The sequence below is a fragment of the Balaenoptera ricei genome, chromosome 9 (assembly GCF_028023285.1).
Source record: "Balaenoptera ricei isolate mBalRic1 chromosome 9, mBalRic1.hap2, whole genome shotgun sequence".
Classification (NCBI taxonomy): domain Eukaryota; kingdom Metazoa; phylum Chordata; class Mammalia; order Artiodactyla; family Balaenopteridae; genus Balaenoptera; species Balaenoptera ricei.
The window spans coordinates 563,556-585,770 of record NC_082647.1 but is presented as its reverse complement, the minus strand read 5'-3'; the positions used below and the strand labels follow the sequence as shown (position 1 = coordinate 585,770).

General features: G+C 53.7%; 1 protein-coding gene across 1 annotated transcript in view; it reads right to left on the bottom strand.

Annotated features, from left to right (window-relative positions):
• The window catches only part of PTPRN2 (protein tyrosine phosphatase receptor type N2), a 697,051-nt gene that overhangs the window by 627,001 nt on the left and 47,835 nt on the right, over positions 1–22,215 (bottom strand). The window contains 1 exon segment of the mRNA XM_059932932.1: positions 11,210–11,260. Within this exon segment, the coding sequence (XP_059788915.1) occupies positions 11,210–11,260 (51 nt within the window).

Sequence of the window (22,215 nt, the reverse complement as noted above, 5' to 3'; positions counted from 1 at the left end):
GCCGCCCCGGAGCTGAGAGGAAGGAAAGCGGGTCACTTCCAGGCGCAGCTTCCTGCTTCCCGAGCTGCAAGGAAGTGAGAGAAGAGGGAAGCCCGGTTCTGCCCCTCCCGCCTCCCCTGCAGGAGCCCAGCCTGGGGGACAGGCGCAAAGGGCTCCTCGGAGCCCTGGGCGCCTACGGTCGTGCCCGTGCTCTGAGCACGCGTGTGCGTGTGTGTGTGTGCGTGTGTGTGTGTGGCGGGCACTCAAATGGAGCCGAATCAATTTTAACTCATCTCCAGTCATTCACGTGAGGCTCAAAGTTGCATTTCTTTTCCTGTTAACATGCCAAATTAAACTCTGCTTCACACCATTTAACTCAGTAATTAATTCCCATTCCCTTTGAGTTTTGATTAATTGGGATTTGGGAGCGGAACAAGCCTCCCGGCCACACCGAGGGATGCAGTCCCGCACCTCTGGGCTCCGGGTCTGCAGCTGGGGCCGTGGTCCTGCCCACAGAGCAGCCTCGGATGACACAGATGGTTCTATCCCAGCACAGGACAAAGGCGGTGAGACCGCTCAGGCATGCTCTTTGCTAGATCTTTTTCCTGAGGCAACACCAGGCACGTTCCACGTCACCGCACACGGGAAACAGTCTGGCAGGGCGCACAGCAACTGGTAAAAGCCGTTGCCTCTCAGTGGGCTCAGATGTGGTGGACGAGGGGGTGTGGAGAAAACACTTCACTTTTTATTCTATGTATTTCCAAACTGCTCATTTTTAATGAGAATGTATCCAAGTATTATCAGTATAATCCACTTTGAATCAATACATGATAAGCCAAAAAGAGAAAAGCAGGTAAATACTCCAGGAACTAACATTTTCCTTTTTTGTACAGTAAGACTTTGCTGCCATCTTCTATCATCACAATACTGCAGAAGTGGGCTCAGGATTCACAATGATGCTCTGCTTCTCACGGGAGCCGAGTGCTGACCGCTGCCCACTGTCCTGTGTGCACATGCCACACACGGTGTGAAAACTTAAGAGAAAAGAGAATTGCTTAAGTGGAAGAAACAGAATGAGCTGTGGTGTTATCTTTGGGGGAATTTTTATTGTGTCCTTTATTCTTTTCTTTATTTCCAGATTTTATATGTTATAATTAGGAGAAATAAAACAAAGTCTTTATTTTTAAAAATCCACTTAACAGATGTGAATATAAACAGTGAGAATTTACACGCTGTGACTCAATGCAAAATTAGACTTTGCCGTTTCCTCCTTGATCTCCAACAACTTCCTTCATTCTGCCAACTGCCACAGACGATGCCCGTGTGTCAGGTGACACGCTGGCCCCGGACCTCGGAGCTTGTGGTGAGGGAGGTGCGCACATGCACCTTGCTCAGGGCAGAGGAGGAGGGGGTTCTAAATCAACCAGGAAGACTTCCTGGAAGAGGAGATTTTTGGCGTCATCACTAACATTCAATTAAATGGTGTATGTCCGCTAGAAAATAACAAAAGACACAATTTTATTTCTCATAAGCTTTATTTTAAATAAGCTTCACAGCATGGTATCCTTCTTAAGGACTCTGGGAGTGCTTTACTACCTGACAGTATGTCTCTGCAAAAACTGGTACACTAGAAAGTTCCGGAAACCAGTGCCATTTACATTTTATGGGTAATACATATTTGGTTCCCATTTTCTACCCTCCAAACAGCTATTCAGCTTTAAACCAACACACATAAGTAAGCATGTTGACTCAGGAGAAGGTGCCAAACTCTCCATTAAAGCAAAACTAAAACAGACAAACATCTGTGCCCTCAGTAATGCGCCCTTTCTGTAAGTTTCAAGGGCTCTGGACAGACTTTTACAGGCGCACAGCCCCTCGTTCCACAGCTCTGGTTCTCAAAGGCACCGACCCGGATGTGGGCGTCCCCTCATTTCTTCCCCGTCACCAGGGACGCCCGTGGACAGCCAAAACGGCCCTACGCTCTCCACCCAGAACCCTCGAGGCTGTACGAGAAGGAGGGCGGGTTAGCCCCACCTGGCGCTGCCCCTCCGATCACAGGCAGGCAGCAGCCTGGTCCACGCAGCAGGTGCAGATGCAGCTGCATTCAGATGCTGCTTGCAGAGGACTCGCCTTGGGGTCACGTGTCACATGAAAACCCTCCAGCGGGACAAAGTGAGCTTGGATGGGGAGCCCTACTTTCTCTCCTTAGAGCTCAACAGATGCGTAAAATGGAATCCAACGCTGGAGCAGGGGGTACGGGAGGCCTGTTGAGGGCAGAGACGGACCCTGCAGCCGAGGGTGGGGGAGAGGAGAGCCCCCCCCCGTCTCCCCCGCCAACCGCTGCGTCCAGCCGCACTTGGCCAGCTTCTCCAAGCCCCTCCTCCTCTGCTTCCCCATCCGCAGCCGGCAGGACTCATGCTCGCACCCGGGTTAGGGTCTGGTCCCGGGAGGCAGGCAGGCCCCCAAGCGGGTTCCAGAAATGGCCTTTTCTGGGACGAGCGCAAGTCCTGTGGGTCACCCCAGCCAGCAGAGAGTCCGAGTGAGGCCCTGACTCGGCACAACAACTTAGCCCGTGCGCCGTGCCCGTCCATGGCCAGGATGGAGGTCACACCTGGGGGCAGAAAGCGAGGAGGCCAGGCCAACAGGGGCCAAGGCAGGTGGGCACTGCTGGGCAGGAACCCATGAGAGGCAAGGAGGAGGGTGGGTGGGCAAGGGCGCTCTGTGCGCTCACCCCACGACCGGTACCATCTGACCAGCGCCCCTGCTGGTCCAGGGCACGTCCTTGAAGAGGAAGTGCTGTGCTCCCAGCAACTGCATGGGTCAGGAAAGGACCCCTCACTCAGTGGACTGCCACCGTTCATCTCCAACAGGCCTCCGTGTCTGGATGCAAACTGTCCAGAAATCAGTAAGTACTTTCTGCGTGCCCATGATAGCAGAGCCCTAGCAGAGGAAAGGTAGTACTTCAAGACTCCTCGAAAAACTTCAACCCAGAAGGGAAGTTAAAACACAAACCCTTGAAGAAAACTCCAGGCACTGAGATCCGTGGCAGGACAAGGTCGGTGTTTTGGTGAAGAGCCGGAGGGAAAGCTCAGCGGGTGCAGGAACGCAGGAGGAAGGTGGAGGGGGGGGGGCGTCTGGACGAGGGAAGAGGGCCGGGAAAGGAAGGAGCCCGAGGACAACGTGCAAGGCAACCTGGTGGAGGGAGGTCACCTTAAAGGCAACCCGGCGGTGGCAGCCACGTGGAGAGTGACCTCAAAGGCTCGCACTGGCCGCAGGGGTCTGGACGCGACTCTGTGGGAAGACAGGCACTGAGGACCACAGCCGAAGTGGGTGGGACGCATGGAGGGGGAGGGGACTGGGGGCAGGTCCACCAGTCAGGAGGGAAATGCAGCCAAGCAGCAGCGCGGGTCCTTGTGAGCATGAAAACCAGAGAATCAGAAGATACTGCAGAGGGAGAGCTGGCAGGACCGGGGGTCGCTGTGCATGAGGGGTCCCTCAGATCTAGGGCGACAGACAAAAAGGACAGCTTTAAAGAGCAAACTGAAATAACTTTGGCCATTAGAGAACAAATGTAAGTGTTCCAAAAGTGACTCTTGAGAGAAAGAGATTACGTCATCCTGGAACAGATTACAGAAAAGAGAGTTTAGGTGCAATCCCACAGGTATACTAAATATTAGGAAAGCAGGTTTCCAAATTTTTTTAAAGTAGATTTGATTCCATGGCCAATAACTCGAAATGGGAAATAGTCAAAAAACAGATGCTATGTCCTAAAAATAAATTCTGAAGGTCTAATTATCAACTACTCCATATATAAAGAAAAAAGGAAATCAAATTTGCAAAGATTTTTAAAAGATCGTGCTTCGGCTGAGAAGTGAGATGTTTGCTTTCACGCCTGCCATGGGAGCACAAATCAAGACCGCGTGATGGAAACCGGTTTGCCAGCACACGCCACGAGCCTCCAAAGCCCCACAGACCACGACCCAGTACTCTGGGTGTGAGAATATATTCTAGGAAACCGATGCAAAATACTACTGAAAACCTTAGGCACAAAGCTCTTCTTTGCTATGATACTTATATTAATTTAAACAACAGTGGATGCATCCTAAATATTAAAAACCATGGAAATGCTTTTTAAAGTTATGTTACAACCACATGATTTGAATATTAGGCAGATATAAAAGAGAAGGTCTGCAAACAGTTATTCGTAGCATCAGAAAATGCAGGTTTAGACTATTAACTGCTCAGGATACAAAACTATAGGTTTAATATGCTGGTGACTATGCAAAAATCTGCACAGGAAAAAAGGCTGGAGAAATGCCATTAAACTATTAACACAGAGGTTTTCCCTGGGCAGTGACTTCTACTTTCCTCAGATTTTCTGCTTTTCAAACTTTTTAATATGAGCCCGTCTCTATTAAAAGAAGAGAAGTGGGAGGAAATGACTAAATAAATCAGGAAGGGGGAGAGGGCCCGGATCCAGAAGAGGCACCAGAGCGTGGGATGAGTTCCCAGGAGAGGCGTGGGAACGCGCGCACACCCAGAGGGGCAAGTTCACGTTTCTGCTCGGGGAAGGTGGGGAAACCTCAAGGGCAGGAAACCACTCCACCTGTGCACTCCCTGGTCAGCTGGCCAAGGCTGAGTCGCGCTGCGATGACAACGTTCCCATAGCTCAGTGACCCGGGCCAGCTCGGGGTGTGCGTGCAGTCTGTGTCTCTGCTGCAGGGACTGAGACCTCCCTCTGGGCCCGGGTGGTCGTGGCAAAAGCAGCCGCTCATTGCGAAGTGGGCGCGACACCACTCAGGGTTCACTCCCCAGGAGGGAGCTCCTCCACGCACAAAGCTCTCCTGCGGCCGGGACACGCCATCCTCCCCAAGCCCCTTCTCCACGGAAAGGGTAGGACGTCATCAAGAACTGAGGACACAGTGAAGTGAGGGTATAAGCCTGAATGGCCGAGGACACAGCAGGAGAACCGTGCCTCCTTAAAGGAATCGCTTCTCTGATGCAGACAAATGGACTCCCAGGATACTTGAAAACTCCCCCAGGTTACAAATGGCGGCCCCTCCATCTGGGCAAACTACAGACAGATGGGCACAACTTCTCTCCCAGGATTCAGGAATTTTTCAAGGAAAATCCTGCTCAGTGGGCCCAGAGCAACGTGGATCACAGAAAGCACTAGGGCTGCCCCCAAACTGACGACTTCAGAATATTCAAATCCTAACTTTCTTCCTGATCCTTCGGAGCCATGCAATTGGTCTCATTTGTAGTCTCCGCCACAGCAAGCTCAGCGAGGGCTCCTGCGGGAACGTGGACAAGAGGAGGGGCGACGGGCCACTGGTCCTCACTGCCCAGCACAGGGACGTCCTCAGAGACACCCCCAGGGCCCTGAGCAGAGGCCGACACGCGAACACTGCAGCTTAACTCCCAAGGGCACGCTTCAGGAACTGGAACAGCCCAAGAGAAGCACGAGAACGGCCCACTGGTGAAGATCAAAACCCAAGACTTGGCCTCTACATCTTGCTGATAAAACAATCCTTAAAAGGCCACGTCCTCAACATCTTTATCCAAGATTTATAGCGCCATGAACTTGAGACTTATCCAGACAAAACTATCATCGGACTCTACCTCCTTGGAGTCTAGATGCCCAATCAGGATATTACTGGCAAGTGAAGAACCAGTAATCCGATCATTCCTCGGTGCTGCTTTTATTACCTAAACAGCAGTAGCCACTACAGGAGGATCATCTTCCTGAAACATGGTGAAAAGGGTTCTCACAAAGTGGATTTTGTACAGCCATTCCATGGAAATCCCATTAAGCTGCCGAAATCGGCCATAAGAGAGCCAGAATGCTGAGCCCGCCCTCGGGCAGCCCCTCCGCACAGAGCCAGCAGCGGCCAAGGGCCGAGTCTCCTCAGCCAGCGGCCTCAGAATGTCCAGATCACACGGGCCTTTTCAGGCTCTCCGGGTGGCCCATGATTCATACCGTGTTGATTTTATTGCTGTTACCTAATCTCTTTTTCAAACTGACTGTACTTTTTCATGGTCTCCAAGTTGTCAAATTAAAGCATCTTATTATTCTATTTTTTCCAGTGCAATAAAACAGAATAGCTCCGTTTATCAAATTTGCCATGGCATGCTGGGTACACCAGTAGATCACGACCAGCAGCTGACAGACCCAGCTTGTGGTCGCTAAACACTAAAATGAAAAAAAAAGAAAAATGTTCTGAGAGCTTCCAACAAAAATACTGATTTGGTCTGCTTCTTTCAGACCTCAAGAAAGCTTTAGAAGGAAAAGAAGAAAAAAGGGAGGGAGGAGGGAGGATGGTTCCTTCACACGCTCGGGGCCCAGGGGCCCGTGGGGCTGAGGACCGGCAGCCGCATTTCTGAGACCCCAGAAGGGCCACAACTCAAGAGAGAGGCAGTGGGCGGCCGGGGACCTGACCCCAGGCCTCTTCCGGGTTCGGAGGCCCGCCAGCCCAGCCGGGCCCAGTGAGGCGCTTGCTGTGGCGACGGATGCTGTTTAGGGGAGCCAGGCGGCCGTCCTAGAGGTCCCCTCCCCAGCCCCAGCGTTTGCTCCTCCACGCCGGCCCCACTAGTGTTCATCGCTGGACTTCAGGGGCTGTTCTGTGCCCAGGTTCTCGTCCAGTTGCCCACCCAGTGTTAACCCCACCTGAAGACCATCAGGTACCATCTGTCCTCCTGCCCACCCACCTCAGACACCCAAGACATTTCCACCAAGAAGCTTCCATCTGAGGCCAGAATGGGGTCTTTTTTTTTTTATATATAAATTTATTTATTTATTTTTGGCTGCGTTGGGTCTTTGTTGCTGTGCAGGCTTTCTCTAGTTGTGGTGAGCGGGGGCTACTCTTCATTGCGGTGCACGGGCTTCTCACTGCAGTGGCTTCTCTTGTTGTGGAGCATGGGCTCTAGGCATGTGGGCTTCAGTAGTAGCGGCACACGGGCTCAGTAGTTGTGGCTTGTGGGCTCAGTAGTTGTGGCTCGTGGGCTCTAGAGCACAGGCTCAGTAGTTGTGGTGCACGGGCTTGCTCCACAGCATGTGGGATCTTCCTGGACTAGGGCGCGAACCTGTGTCCCCTGCATTGGCAGGCGGATTCTTAACCAGTGCGCCACCAGGGAAGCCCCAGAATGGGGTCTTAATGCCTCCCCCGGGGCTGCCCTCTGCATGGGAGCTGGGGGCTTGGCTAGAGTCCTGGCCTGCACAGGTCAGCACCCAAGGCAGCGGGCCTTAACCAGACCTGCCTTTCTTTTCTTTTTTCACAAACTTATTTATTTATTTATTTATTTTTGTCTGCGTTGGGTCTTTGTTGCTGCACGTGGGCTTTCTCTAGTTTCAGTGAGCGAGGTCTAACTCTTCGTTGCAGTGCGCAGGCTTCTCACTGCAGTGGCTTCTCTTGTTGCGGAGCATGGGCTCTAGAGCGCAGGCTCAGTAGTTGCGGCGCACGGGCTTAGTTGCTCCACGGCATGTGGGATCTTCCTGGACCAGGGCTCGAACCCGTGTCCCCTGCATTGGCAGGCGGATTCTTAACCACTGTGCCACCAGGGAAGTCCAAGATCTGCCTTTCTAAATCAGACTCTGAAATGTCTTTATAAGATTAGTTTTATTACAAAAGTAACACATGATTGCTTTAATAAATAAAGCAATGCAAAGGTACTTAAACGTAAGTTAATGATCCCCCCATACACACCCACTCCAAACTGTCTCTAGTTCCCCAAAAAGATACCAGTGGTCCTTTTCACACCCTTCTTCCTGGTCATACACGGAGGGGGAAATGCAGATACACAGATGGGCTTTCCCAGAAAATTACATCATGTTATAACCACTGCTCTGCAACTTACTTTTCCTACTTACTATATAATGGACATTTTCCTGGTCAGAAAATAGACATTTTACTCATTTTTAAGTATCTTTGTAATATTCCATACCATAGATCCACCATAATTTAGGAAACCATTACCATAAAACATTCCCACATCACTGGATTTACAGCTGTCATGGGTTTTTGCCACTATAAATACTGGTGGATGTCTTTGCTTTTATATGTGTGAATCTCAAAAATAAATCAAATTATCAGTGTATTTTTCATTTGGTAAATATTGCCAGATTACATTCTGAAAGAATGTCACCAAACATACTGACCAGCAAAGTACATCAGCGCCCATTTCCCTGTGTTCTCACCAGCACTGGATGTTATTCATCTTTTAATTTTTGGCAATCTGATGGGTGTGGTTTATAATTATGTTTTTTACTAATTACTATTAGTAAATAGTAACCTAATTACTATTGAAGGTTAACATATTTTCACGTAGTATGTGGGCCTTTTTCATTTTCTCTTCTGTAAATTACTATTCACATCTTCACCCGCCTTCCTATGGAATTCTTTGCCTTTTTCTTATAATGTGTAAGAGTTCTTTGTAGTTAAGAATCCAAACCCTTGGTCTGCCATGTTGCTAATGGTTTTCCCAATCTGTTTATCTTTTTTATAATTGTGGCAAAATGTACATAATATGTGCCATCTTAACCATTTTTAAGTGTACAGCTCATTGGCACTAAGTACATCCACACTGCTATGCACCATCACCACCATCCATCTTCAGAACTTTCTCATCTTCCCAAACTGAAGCTCTGTCCCCACTGAACAGGACTCCCCGTCCCCCCTCCCAGCCCCTGGTGCCCCCCACCCATTCTACCTTCTGTCTCTATGAATCTACTCCTCTTGGGACCTCAAATGAGTGGAATCATTAAGTATCTGTCCTTAGTGACTGGTTTATTTCACTCAGCATCATGCTCTCCAGGGTCACCCATGTTGTAACATGTGTCAGAACTTCCCTGCTTTTGCAGGCTGGGTAACGTTCCAGTGTGTGCATGAGCTACATTTTGTTAATCCATTCACATCAGTGGACAGTTGGGTTGCTTCCTGGCCACGGTGAGTAACATTGCTGTAAACTTGGAGGTACAAATATCTGAGTCCCTGTTTTCCTTTCTTTTGAGTATATACCCAGAAGTGGAATTGCTGGATCATACTGTAACTTTATTTTTAATTTTTTGAGGAACCACCATACTATTTTCCACAGCAGCTACACCATTTTACATTCCCACCCACAGGGTACAAGGGACCCGATTTCTCCACATGCTTGACAACACCTGTGATTTTCTGGGTTTTGGTTCTTTACAGTAGCCATCACAGTAGGTGTGAGGTGGCGACTCTGTTTCTTTTGGCTTTTCTTTACAAAGTATCTTATTCCACGCAAGCATTTTAATTGTGCTTAACAAGGCCTGTTGGGCTTTTTGAAAATATATATAAGGTTAGTAGGAGCATATATTTCTACCTGTATTCCAAGAAAAGGGAGGGGAGAAGAGAGGGAGAGACGGCCAGAGGGGGAGGGGGGGAGAGAGAGAGAGAGAGGGAGAGAGGAACCGAGTCTGACCGCAGAACATTCTGGACTCCACACACCGGCCCCCTGTCGTGTCCTGGCTGCCGGGCCACACCTCTCTGGCCCACACCCACCTGCTGCCAGGCTGAATCATGCAGTCACTCGTGGGAACCACAGATCCAGGCCAGCACCTCTTTTTGTTGCTGCCTATCACCCCACTCTGCCACTTCACAGCCGGCTCTTGACTGTACTAGAGAACATATCAAATACTGTCTGTCTCCATAAATCAAGGCCTGTGTGTTTATACTTACATTTAAATTGTTTTCCTTTTCCAAAGAACTCAAAGCTATTATGTTATATAATGTTAACGTAATTCCATGCCAGGGAGGCCAGTCGGGGTTAGGGAAGGAAAGCCTCCGAGAACAGCTGTGACTTCCAGGCCTGCTTTTTGTCAAGGACAAAGGGGAGGGAACAGAGCTACAGCTTTTATCCCGCTGGTGCCACCCTAGTCTCCAATTAAATTAAACAGGCACACCTGTTTCCTTTATAATCCAACTTCACCAAGTCAGGGCAGATGACATATTTTTTTAATAAAATTATTTTTAAAGCTGCCTCCAAATAAAAGCTTCAGGAGGTACCGTCGCAAGAAGCCACAGCGGGACCCAGAGAGAGGGCCAGCCACGCGAGGTTGCACCCCGAGGCGCTCAGGCCGGACAGCCCTGCAGCGTCGCAAACCGGGACACCTCTGGTCACAGAGGCCACACCCCAGCCCAGGCCACCGCTTGTCATGATGTGAACAGAACCCCCCCAAGCAAAGACACGAAACCGAACCATCCAGCCGGTCAGCAGTTCGTCCCCAGGGCACGCGAGCTGCCGGGACACAGACACAAAGTTGTTCCCAGCCCTGAAATCCGCGCTCTCCGACCCAGGACTTTCTCACCCCGGAATGCCTGGTGCACCTGGTGTTTGACCTTCAGCCCCTCAACAGTGTCCCCCGTGGGCCTGGCAAAGACCAGTGAGCTCAGCGAAGGTCAGGCAGAGGCCCCTTCACCCCGAGGGCCTCACTGCACTGGACAGAAGGGTCCCAGGGCCGCACGGCCTCCCAAGTTGGGTCCACCCACAAGCCCCGCGTTGCACAGAGAGCCAGGTGGAGCCAGAGCGCCTGTGTCAGGCAGTGAGCGCTGCCGGCAGGATCCAGGCAGGGACAAAATCCACCCCAAACACACCCATAATCTAACGCCAGGGACGGGCAGTGAGGGAGAAGAGAGCCCGCCGCATGCTGGGCCATGATCAACGTGTGCATCTGCTGCCCATCAAACAAGACGCTGGGTCTTCTTCTAAGGGGCAGCCCCTCTGAGCAAAGGTCCAGAGCCCGGGCCTGGGAGGACGCCCTGCTCTGATATTTTAGGTCCCCCGTTGTGGGCTACGAGCCCTACCTGAAAACACAAAGCACCAGACGTCTTCTTCTCCGCCTAATAAGAGAGGAAAAGAGGGGGCCGAAAGGATGCAGCTGCGGAAGAGGAGAGATGGGAAGAACCTGAGAGTCCCCAAATCAACCAGCCCGACTCCGGAATTCTAGGTTCATGGAGCCTTAGCTACTTTCATTGACACTAGTCTGAGCATAACCACCTGTAACTTCTAAATACAAATAAACAGCTTTACTGTTCAAAGCTTCTCATGAATCACCTTAAAATGACACTCTTCGGAAGAATCAAACAAAACCAGCCTCACCCAGAACCTTCGCTCTGCACAGTGAAGCCACTCTTGGAGTCACGGTGGGTTGGTGGGACAGAGGCAAACCCAGACCCTCAGCCGTGTGTCCGGTGGCACCAGCACTTACCGTTCACGCAGGTCTCAGAGGGTGCGCACAGGCCATCCTCGAATAAGCAGCCTGGGGAGGAAACACAAAGGAGAAAGGAGTCAGAGCCTCAAGACGAGCAAGGCAGCCCTCGGGGCCATGGCATCTGCTGACTCCCGCGTCCCAGAGAAACAGTGCAGACCTGCACGGGCTCTGTGGGTCTGGCCTTTCTGAGATGACGTTGCATCATCTGGAAGCCAGAACAAGCTGCCCCTGGCTTGAGTCAGTGAGAGGGAATGAATGCAGGCCCGCTTCTCCACCAGGAGGACAACCACAGTCATCCTGTCCCTTCTGGCAACGAGGAGGGGCCGTGCGCCCGAGGGGGCCTTCCTGGTGAGCAGCGGAGGGGGCGCGCGGGCTGGGCCCTTCAGGCAGACCCCTCCGCGGCGAGCTCCCCGTCAGGGCCAGGCCCACAGGGCTCTGTGAGCACCATCATTCGGGCAGCGCCCTGGGTCCCTCTCTCAAGCATCCTGACACCCCCTACGTGCACGCCCGAAGTGGACAGGCAGCCTGCGTTTGTGGCCAAGGAGTGGAGAAAGAGGAGGGAGAAAGGCACGCGCTCCATAAAGAGACCAGAACGTGAAGCGAGTGCGACGCCAGACAAGTTTACCCACAAGCGGGGGGCGGGGGAAGGGCACAGAAGGTGGACCTCCTGCCCTGCGTTCAAGTACATCTGCGATGCAGGGAAAGGACAAGAGAAAATCCATCCCCAGTGGGGTGATGCGGTCAGGTGAGGGTGTGAACAACGCGAACAATACTCAGAGGGGTCCTCAGGGCCCCCATGCTATAATCACACCTGCCCCAGCGGAGGGCCGTGAGCCAACAAAAGCCAGGTGTATTCTGAACACACTGTGCCTTTCAGCAGTGCAGAGAACACGTTACCTTCAAAGTATAATGCCTTCACTCCTGTTCCTCCAACTGACAAACTCCTATTTATCCACTAAGACCCAAGTCAACAGTCCCCCCTGGAAACTCCCTTGACTAGGCTGGCCAATTAGTTCTGTCCAGGCATCCGCTGTAGGACTCTCCACATTGTACTGTGATGTCAACTTAAGGGCATAACTTCTCTGAACATGAGATTCTCAAGGTGAGGAACCACATAAATTCATGTTTTTACCCTTTACCATTGCTTGAATGGCTACCCGTGTGTCTGGCGAACTGCAGGTGCTCAAGAGTAAACAGATGAGTGAAAAAGAGGGTGACAAAGAGAGAAAGTCATTAATTACAAGGGGTTCACCCCCAGGGTCACTGTGAAGTTTCCAATCAGGGAACTGCTCTAAGGTCCTACAGCTGAAGCACTCATTCCTTTAAACAGGTAAGGACTGAGGAAGGCCCAGAACCCGGATCTGCAGAGGATGCAAAATATGGTCCCAGAACCAAGGAAGAGAGTCTCACAGAGGATGGAACCGCCCAAATTCATGAGAATAAGGAGTCTCACCCTGCCCTTGTGACGACCTTAAGAGCCGGACCTTACAGTCCCCTCGGTCCAGAGGAGAAGCCCTAAGAGGCAGGCCCAGGGTGCAGACCCGCAGCAAGCTGGACACTGCCCTGGGCCTCAGCTCTAAGCAGAGGTTCCATCCTCCTGAAACCTCATAGCCTCATGAGAGACCGCACTTCCTTTTTAGTCTAGTTTCAACGCACACCTTTACCGCCTCCTTTACCGTGAACTGACCCCAGGGTCCAGTTCCCCTCTTCTCGCAGCTGCTGCCTCCTGCCCCACTCCTCCCTCCTTCCAGAGCCAGGCCGAGCGCGGGATAGGAGGAAAACACCCTAAGAGGGAAGCTGCGCGAATGCCCCCCCGAGACAGCCTGGCACAGGGAGACTTAGGGAGACTGAGTCCAGTCTGGCTCCCCCCAAAGCAGTGACCTCGAGGAGGTCCCCTGGCTCCTCTGGTCTCAGCATCCTGAGCACTGCAATCAGGGCCAGGTTAGCCGACCTCTAAGGCTCTGCTCATCCACCCAGAGGGAGACCCGCTCGGCTGGGTGACCAGAAGCAACTGCCAAGGGTCTCGCGAGAAGCCCGGGGCTCGGGCCGCCTCTGCCACGGCCCAGGCCCTCAGGGGTGGCTGCTCTCCATTACTGCCCGGGACGATCGCAGAAGACCTCGGAGGAAGGCAGGACAGAGGGGCAAGGGCGGCCGCACGGCTCGGGCCGGAGACACGCCCACAGTAAGAACTCCGTGCTTGTCACGTGGAAGCGGCAGGTGACACTGCTAGAAAAGGCATCAGGAAAAGGCTTTATTCGCTTCCCATCCTGCTCTAGTCACGGCTGACGGTCAGATGCGATCTGAATGGGATGTGCATCATGAGGCACTCGAATCCCAACCTGGGAACAACAGTGTGCCATCGGTGTCCACCTGGCTTGGTCTACCCCAGGGAGCTGGAGAAAATGCGTCAGAGAGACCGCCACCGGCAGCATGTCAAGTTATTTACGGCCAGAGCTGCAAACGCTGTGCACATCTCACCCAGCCAGGCAACATGCTAATCTGACTGCTAATTTACTCGTGTTGTTAATTGCACTAAAATTAAGAAAGACCATATTTCATTTTAAATATCAGCCATAAACCATCAAGAGAGAAAGAAAGAGACGTTTGCCTGACAGCGCTTGGTTTGGACAGAGTCCCGTCCCCAGGCCGGCACTGCCCCCTCACCCTGGGCGGTCCCCGCTGACGCTGCTGCCTCAGGTCAAGTGCATGGATGCTCTCGGGTCCAGATGTCGCTCTGAAGGCAAGAGTTAAATCCATGAAGAAAGCCACAGCCGGCCACCTACCCTGCATCTCCTGGGGCCCAGTGCTCAGACCGGAACTCCTCACTTAAGGGTGTGGTCCACACTGCCCATAAAGACAAGGAGCGCACGCGCACACACATACACACACACACGTGCGCGCGCATACACACACACACACACACACACACACCCCTGAGCTTTTTTAATTCAAAATCTCCTTCTTCTTTACGTTCTCTGAGTACTGAGAGGGACAGTGTCACCATCTTGGTGCCTCTTTTTTCTTATCCTATTCACAACTAAAATGGATCCAGCTCTTCTGAGAGCACCCAGGCAGGCTCTGCCTCTCATACCCCACCACTCCCAAGAGGCATGCAGGAAGGGTTTTGTATTTTGTGGTGGAATGAGTCCATGTGAGCTGGACCCCACCGCGCTGTCGATTGGAGACTCACCCTCACCTGCCCCCAACCTGTCCCTTCCACTCCTGGGGGTCCCCGCAGGTGGGACTCTGCTGCAGGGGCCAGAGGCCCCAGCCCCGCCAACTCCATCACCTCCATTCCAACCAGCCACAGTGGAGCCGTTCACCCACCTGGGGCTGGTCTTCTCGCCTGACAAACCAGAATCAAAAGAACTCCCTCCCCTCCCTCAGGGCTTCTGCAAAAGTTCTGAGACAGACATAAACATGCACTAACATAATACAGAGGTTTTGTGACTGAATAATGTAAGAAAAAGCTGAATGTAAAGTGAATTCTCTCACCAGAAATAAAATAGCTCCCCTCTCAGATGGACCACAGGAACAAGAGCAGTGGTTCTGGATCTTCTACAAGGTAAGAGGAAGATTCTCAGAAACCAAGAGTACTCTCACCCAGTTTTGTTAGAACCGAGAGCTGATAATGCTGCTAAGCCAAGAATGGTTTAGTATCACAGCCAAGTAAAACTACAGTGAAATCCAGCCGGCACAGGACTACCTGGCATGTGTTAATGACAAGTACGTCATCCTTTTCCCAGTGGCAATTTTCCACAAAATGTCTTCTCATACGTGGATTTTCCGTTACTTTGTCACTTGTCCCAAGTAAACAATACAATGTAGCGACCTTCCCGCTACCTTGTACACTTGTGCTCCTGAGCTTGTCAGTTGAACACTGTGACCTGTGCCTTCCATACATTGTGTCAAGGCCTACGATAACCCTGCAATGCACCGATTCCCATTTTATAGATGAGGAAAACCAGGACCCAAAAAGGTGAATGATATGTCCACAGCCAAAAGTCTGGTTTGCCCCTGCCCCAAAGATGCTCTTCCCCACTATTCCATGCTGTTCCGGGTAAGAGGGTGTGTGCTCACCAAGGTCACCTGAGCAGAGAGAAGCAGGGGTGAGGCCACTGGACTTGCACCTGACGGAGCGGCACGTCCAGACCTCAGCCTTCACTCCACTCCTCCCCCTTCACCTGCAGCCCTTCCCTCCCGTGCGTGCAGAGCAGATCTGGGGGAAGGAGAGGACAGCCTGTGCGTTATTCAGTGACCTGCCGTCTGCAGGGAGGGCGAGAGGGCCACTGACACCCTCGGGGAGCCCCTGCAGCCACACGCGCCTTCCCTACGGCGACACCCCTGCCTCAGCTCTGCTCCCGGCCCCGACACGCTGCCCCAGCCCCGGCAGCAGCCCCCAGCCCGGCAGGAAGGGACGGGCGGCCACTCAGAGCGGGCGGGACGCAGGGCTTCAGCCCCTGCAGACACGCGAAGTCGTGGCAGACCCCGTCCCGTGAGCTGAGCACCAGGAGCCCCGGCCCAAAGGCACCGGCCTGAGGCAAGTCTCAAAGCAGAAGCTGAAGAAACCAAAGGAAACAAGGGGAAACCAGCCCAGGAGCAGCGCCCCACCTGGTGGCGCCCCAGGAAAGCCCGGCAGATGGGCAGACATCGATTTGGAGCTGGTTTGTTTTTTAGGCTTCGCTTTTGGTACTGACTTGTCATATACTTAGCTTGTTCTCCACTCACTTGGACCATTTCTCTTCTTCCGGGAGCTGCTTCTGGGCTCTACCTGTCTAAGTAGCAGCAACCTAGAAGCTGCGTGTGTGTGGCCTTGGAACACGAAGGTTCGTGCCTGAACCAAGCTGTGAGCCACCGGACCCGAGTGGGAGCAGTGCAGGCCCTCCCAGCGCAGTGCCTGCAGGCCAGGGGGCCCCTGCGGGTGTGGGTCCTGAGGGCCACCTCCCCGCGGCGAGCGCCAGGACAGCTCCGGGGTCCCCGGGCAGCCCTCAGAGCTGGAGCTGGGCACAGACGCCCCCGGCTCCGCTTAACGCCCGCGCACGCACGTGGACCCCCCTGCTCGTCCCCCGCCAGGCCCTCCCGGGAGCGGGCCCGGCGCGTGGTGGTGGATCGGGCGAGCTCACGTGGGAGGGGCCGCTCCTCTGCTCCTAAAGGGAGCTGGACGGGGGCTCTCAAGGCCTCCAGCTCGCAAACGTGGGCGTCCACACTCAGCATGTGGCTCGCCCGGTTCAGTCGTTCCCTTTACTGGGAAAAGTGGTGTCAGCACACAGGTGACAGGGACAAGGCCTCTGGTAAAGCGTGTACCACCCTCATCCCGTGACCGTCCACCCCCGGGCCCGACGTCTCTCGAGTGCCTGGCCGGCCCACTAGGCAGCAGGAGGGGCCTCTCCTGACGGGGCAGAGGTCCAGGGCAGGGGCGGCTGGTGGACCGGGTGGCGACAGGTCCCCTCTCCCACCACGACTGCCGGGTTCTCCAGCCGGGGCGGGGGGGGGCCACCTCCTAAAAGAGCAGAGAAGCCCTGCCAAGGCGGGGGTGGAAGGCCCAGCCCGGCTCCCTCCCTGACAGCCGCAGGGATGCACAGGCAGCTCTGAGTCCGGCATCAAGCCCATTTCACAGACGCCTGTCAAGCCCGGCTGAATGGAGCTGGCATCTGACAGCAGGCACCGGGCCGTCAGCTGGTGCTGGGCAATAGCAGAGACAGTTGTCACCTGGACCGCGGGGCCCAGGCCGACCTGCTTCTTCCCCAGGCTTGTGCGTGTCTTCCTCAAGGCCCGCGGGCGGGTGCCTGCACGCACTCCCTCACCCTCGCCCCTGAGCGGTCCTCCACGGGGCCCACGTTGAGGCTGGTACCCGGCGAAGCCCCCGGGCTGCCCCCATCGCCACACACACGGGGCGGACAGAGTCGTGCGAGCACAGAAGGCAGCCTCTCAGGACAGACACTCAGCCTCTCGTGGCCACGGCGTCTGCGAGCGTGTTTTACGCCACAGCCGTACCGGCTCTGGCACGGGGAACACGGCGGGCGTCACAACTTAAACATCTGAGGCAAAGTCGCGTGACAGAAACCCCGCCTGCCCCTGACCTCTTCGAGACCCCAGCGGACACCCAGGCCCGGCGAGCGCTGCTGCCGACACGGTTCCGAGCCCGCTGCTGCTCCCCGGCAGCGGCGCCGTGTCTGCCTGGCTCTGCTGAGCCTCAGGAAGCGCCGCGGGGCCGCGAGCCCCTGGACCCGGGGCACGTGACCGCGGCACCCAGCGGCAGCGGCCGCCCCGTATCAGCTTCTCATCGGCTCCCTCACGGAAAGCACGAAGGGCTTGCAACCCTGAATTCTGGGGATCACATTACACCCTTTTCTAGGAGCTACATTAGCAACGAAGGCGTAAGAGTGAACAGAGGTTCTCTTTAAGGCCGTCTTCATCTCTAATATTCTGAAGGGGAAGCGGAGGGGCCGGCTCCGCGCGGACTTCTCCGAGGTGAAGGCGGGGGTTCCCTGCCCCCGGCACCGCTCTCAACGTCACCGCGCCCCAGGCACAGGCCACACAAACAGCGAGGCCCCCTGCGCCCACTGAGCTGTGCCTGGATGCTTCCATCAGATCAAAGGCAAAAATGCTTCAGGGCAGGGTGTCCAGGCAGGAACAGAAAACCACTTCCACATTAAAAACCCACTTCTCTTGGAACAAGACTCTGAAAAGCAAGCAAGAGATTAAAGGGCACCAGCCCAGGGCTGCGCAATCCGAAACTGGCGCTTACCTCCTGAGACAAGGGCAACAAGATCGCAGATGGAAGCCCTGATGGAGATTTCAAAGAGAGTGGGGAGCAAAAGGGGGAGAGGGAGGAGCGGGGCTGCCCGCCCCCCAGGACGCCCCAGAAGGAGAAGCAGCTCCCGTCACAGGCCCGTCCTCCCCTCGGAGAGAGGGGGGCGGGCAAGCCCTCTGCTGTGTGCAGCCGCCCACCAGCAGGTCTCTGTCCACAAAGGGGACGGTGCAGGGGCGGAGACAGGAACAAAGCCCTGCAGCCAGCCCGCGGCCAGCGGGTGGCAGCCCTCGTCCTCACGTCCTGCACGTCCACCTTCATCTTCCCAGGTCGTTAGGTGTGGGCTCTGCCAGGGCCACACCTCCCACCCCACGGCCACGCGAACCTCTCTCTGCTGCACACCTGGGCGGCTTGCTGCGCGGCGGGCAAAGTGCACCTGGTTCAGTAACATCAGCCCCATGCATTCCCGCTCCAGCTGGACTAGGTGTATTCTGAGTGGCATTTTAACCGTCTCTTTGCTTTTTGTTCTCAGACAGGTTTTCTGAACTGCAATAATATTTTCCCCAAAAAGGGTATTTGTTGAATTATTCTTTTGGATTTAGGAAGCATTTCTAACCTTGTTTCCATAGATACAAAGTTAAAGAAAAGCTTTGAAAAAAAAATTTAACAAGGAGCCTTGAATGTCAAATACTGAGGGTGCAAACACCCACTGCATTAGGAGAAAGAAATGGAACCCCAGAGACCCCCCGACTGGCGCAGTCATGGTCCAGGCCAAACACAGCAGCTCCCCGTGAAAGAACCGCGTGGAAGTGAGAACAACTGACGGAGACCAGGCAGAAGTAGGGCTGCGGGTGTGGTGCACGCACGCTGCAGACCCAGCCTTCCGCGGATGTGCTGGACGCCTGGCCTGGGGACTGTCGCAGTGCTGGGCTGCCTCGGGTCTCAGGAGAAACAGGGGAGGATTAGTTCAGTTTCTCAGCCATTCGTGATGCATGGGGCCCCTGGACAGTCCCATAAAATCTCAGGACCCTCCTTAGGAAATCGATCTTATTTTGCCATCGTCACATGATAGAACACACAGTTCTCAAACTTTACTGCCCATGAATCAACTGGGGTCCTCATAAAATGCCACGTTGATTCCTGAGGCCGGAGTGGATCCCAAGTTTCCGCATTTCCAACGAGAAGCAAGGGCACAACGTGTAGAAATAATTTTAATTTAAAATTTTTAGGACTTCCCCAGTGGCTCAGTGCTTAAGAATCCGCCTGCCAATGCAGGGGACATGGGTTCGATCCCTGGTCCGGGAAGATCCCACATGCCGTGGAGCAACTAAGCCCGTGCACCACAACTACTGAGCCTGCGCTCTAGAGCCCGTGAGCCACAACTACTGAGCCCACATGCCACAACTACTGAGCCTGCACTCTAGAGCCCGCAAGCCACAACTACAGAGCCCACACGCCACAACTACTGAGCCTGTGCTCTAGAGCCTGCGAGTCACAACTACTGAGCCCACACGCTACAACTACTGAGCCTGTGCTCTACGGCCCGTGTGCCACAACTACTGAGCCCACACGCCACGACTACTGAGCCTGTGCTCTAGAGCCCGTGAGCCACAACTACTGAGCCCACGCGCCTAGAGCCCGTGCTCCGCAACAAGAGAAGCCATAGCAATAAGAAGCCTGCGCACCACAACGAAGAGTAGCCCTTGCTCACCGCAACTAGAGAAAACCTGCATGCAGCAATGAAGACCCAACGCAGCCAGATAAATAAATAAATAGCAGCATCCCCCCAAAAAAATAAATCAATAAATTTTGAATCAGCATATTATTAAAGATTGTATTATAAAGTAAATTTAACAAAGCTTTTATGATTCATTTTTTGGATCCAAATTCTGTATTTTTCCAAACATCAAGTGACATGCCTTATTCAAATTATTTTGTATTAGCTATGAAAGAAAAAAATCATACATCAACTAACGTTTATGAGTATCTTAGGTTTCATTTTAAGATAGGTGTATATTTATATTTTAATCAGGATTAAAAGGCAAGAACTGCCCCTATGGCTTGATGTTTACAATTCTCACACCATGAGCTCAGAAACATCTCATGTCTTTTTCAGATAATTTTCTGGTTTTGTTTTTAAATGATGAGATAAGAAAGAACGTTTGCTATTTGTGAGCACTTGTCCACAAAAGAAGCATGGTGGTAAGTGTAGTCTTCATGCCAAACATGAAAACCCAAATGAGACAACTGTCACTGCACACCCTTTTAACACTGACACCTAAAGTACTGGGGACACGCAGACACACGACAGAGGACGGGGCTGAAGGGCTAGGAAGCGTGTCTGGGTGAATCTGAGCAGTAACTGTTTTTTTCCTCCTCTTTAACTTGTTGTATTTCTGCATCCTTGATCTCCTGCATTCTGCTGTCCATGGTAGGTCCAGATCACACAGCGGAACAGGGAAGAAAAATGACTGAAAACTGTGTCACAGTGACATGAACGAGCAGCGTCCAGTTGGCAATGACGTCCCGTAGGACACAGGCCACGGTACGTTAACAAGCTTTACGCAGAAAGGGCTGGGGCCACTACACTTGAAAACTGTGAGCTGACAAGGTTTCAGTCTACCTTCCCTGCTCTCGTCTATCCCTGTCTCCAGCGAGGCACACAGTTCAGGAGTGAACAGAGACCAGGAGCGACAGGCCACCTGCAGCGGTGGACACTCCTCTCCCTGGTTCCGCCTCTCCCCTCCCCTCACCAGAGCTGGAGCCCATCAAGCCACCCGGGGGTCAGAGAGAGGAGCCCCAGGAGCTTCAGGGTACCCGGGGCACGCAAAGCACGGCCACACGCTTGTGCAGGTGAAGTGCTATTGGGACACAGCCCACGCCCCTGCTTACGCCTCATCTAGGGCTGCTTCTCTCCTACAACAGCTGAGCTCAATACTTGTGACAGACACCATGCGCCTGAAAAGCCTCAGTTATTTACGGAAAACTGAGCTGGCCCCGGTCCCTTAGAAGGAAAGCAGATTGCTCATGGGACCAAAAGGAGGTTAGAAACTGGGCTTGAAACACAGGCGGGAACCAAGACAGGACCCCTCCAGAACACACCACGAGGGATGCAGCCGCGCCCACGGGACTCCGCAGCAGCCCGGCCCAGCACGCTCCTCGGGGCGTCCCTCCTCGCTGCACGCTCAGAGCCGGCAGGGAGCGCAAGGCCGGCCTCGCCTACGTCAGGTGGCCTCGCGGCCCCAGCACAGTCCACACAGGGGCAGCCACTCGCCCCCAGACCTGGACTGCACTGCCCAAGCGCACGGGGGCCTTTCCGGGGTCCCAGGACACCACGGACTCCAAGTCCACCTCAGAACACAAGCTGGTTTTTTCCCACATTCACTGCTGAGCCACCCAGCCTGGACCGTCCTGGACCATTCCCACCACTGACCTCTTGACCCCAGAACGGGACTCTGTCCTCATCCTCGTGGGGATTCACACGTCGTAGCCTCAGCCTAAATCTTCTGGACTCTACCTGTGCAATTCCAGCTTCTCTCCAGCCCTCCCCTCTGCGTCCTGTGCACATTTAATAAACCGGTCCATCCTTCCCATCTATATCTAAGTCTTGGGCAGGCAGGGTCAACTGAGTTCTGCACTGGGCCTGGGGCCACGTCCAGGGCTGGCTAACCACCAAGGTCGTTGGTAAAAGCTTGCAGCAAATGCCCCTACGAGCCTTCTTTCCACATTTGCCACAGCTGTTTGACCCTGCGGGGCAGGCGCGGGACTCTTCCTCCAGAGAAGGAAGCAGGACTGTGGTCAACGTGCCATCCTGCCCCCCGCCCAGTAGGCGGTGCATGAACCTCACGGAGTCACCTCTGTGATTCAGTTCAAGGGCCCAACACCCAACCCATTCCCCCTTCTATCAAGCAGAGTTATTAAAAGGTCAAGGTGACACAGAACCAAAGTTGAGTGCTGTTTCAAAAAGCAGGACCACAACTGCATGCGTGGGGAAATCAGCTCTCAAGATTTCTTTTCCTTCTTTCCAGTCCCCACGGCCTCATGTACATCTATATTATGGGTTCTGCTGACAACACACTATAGGAAAAGGCAAACTGCCAGCCAGCAGCCAGCAGGCGTGGCTGAGCTCACGGGCAGAGGGCCGCGAGGAAAATGTGATGAGCCCCGTCTTTGTCTGGTGCTGGCAGGTTGGCCTGAGGCCCTGGGTGGCCACACATGGCGAGAACTGACGGTGACACGCCAGCAGAGCTGC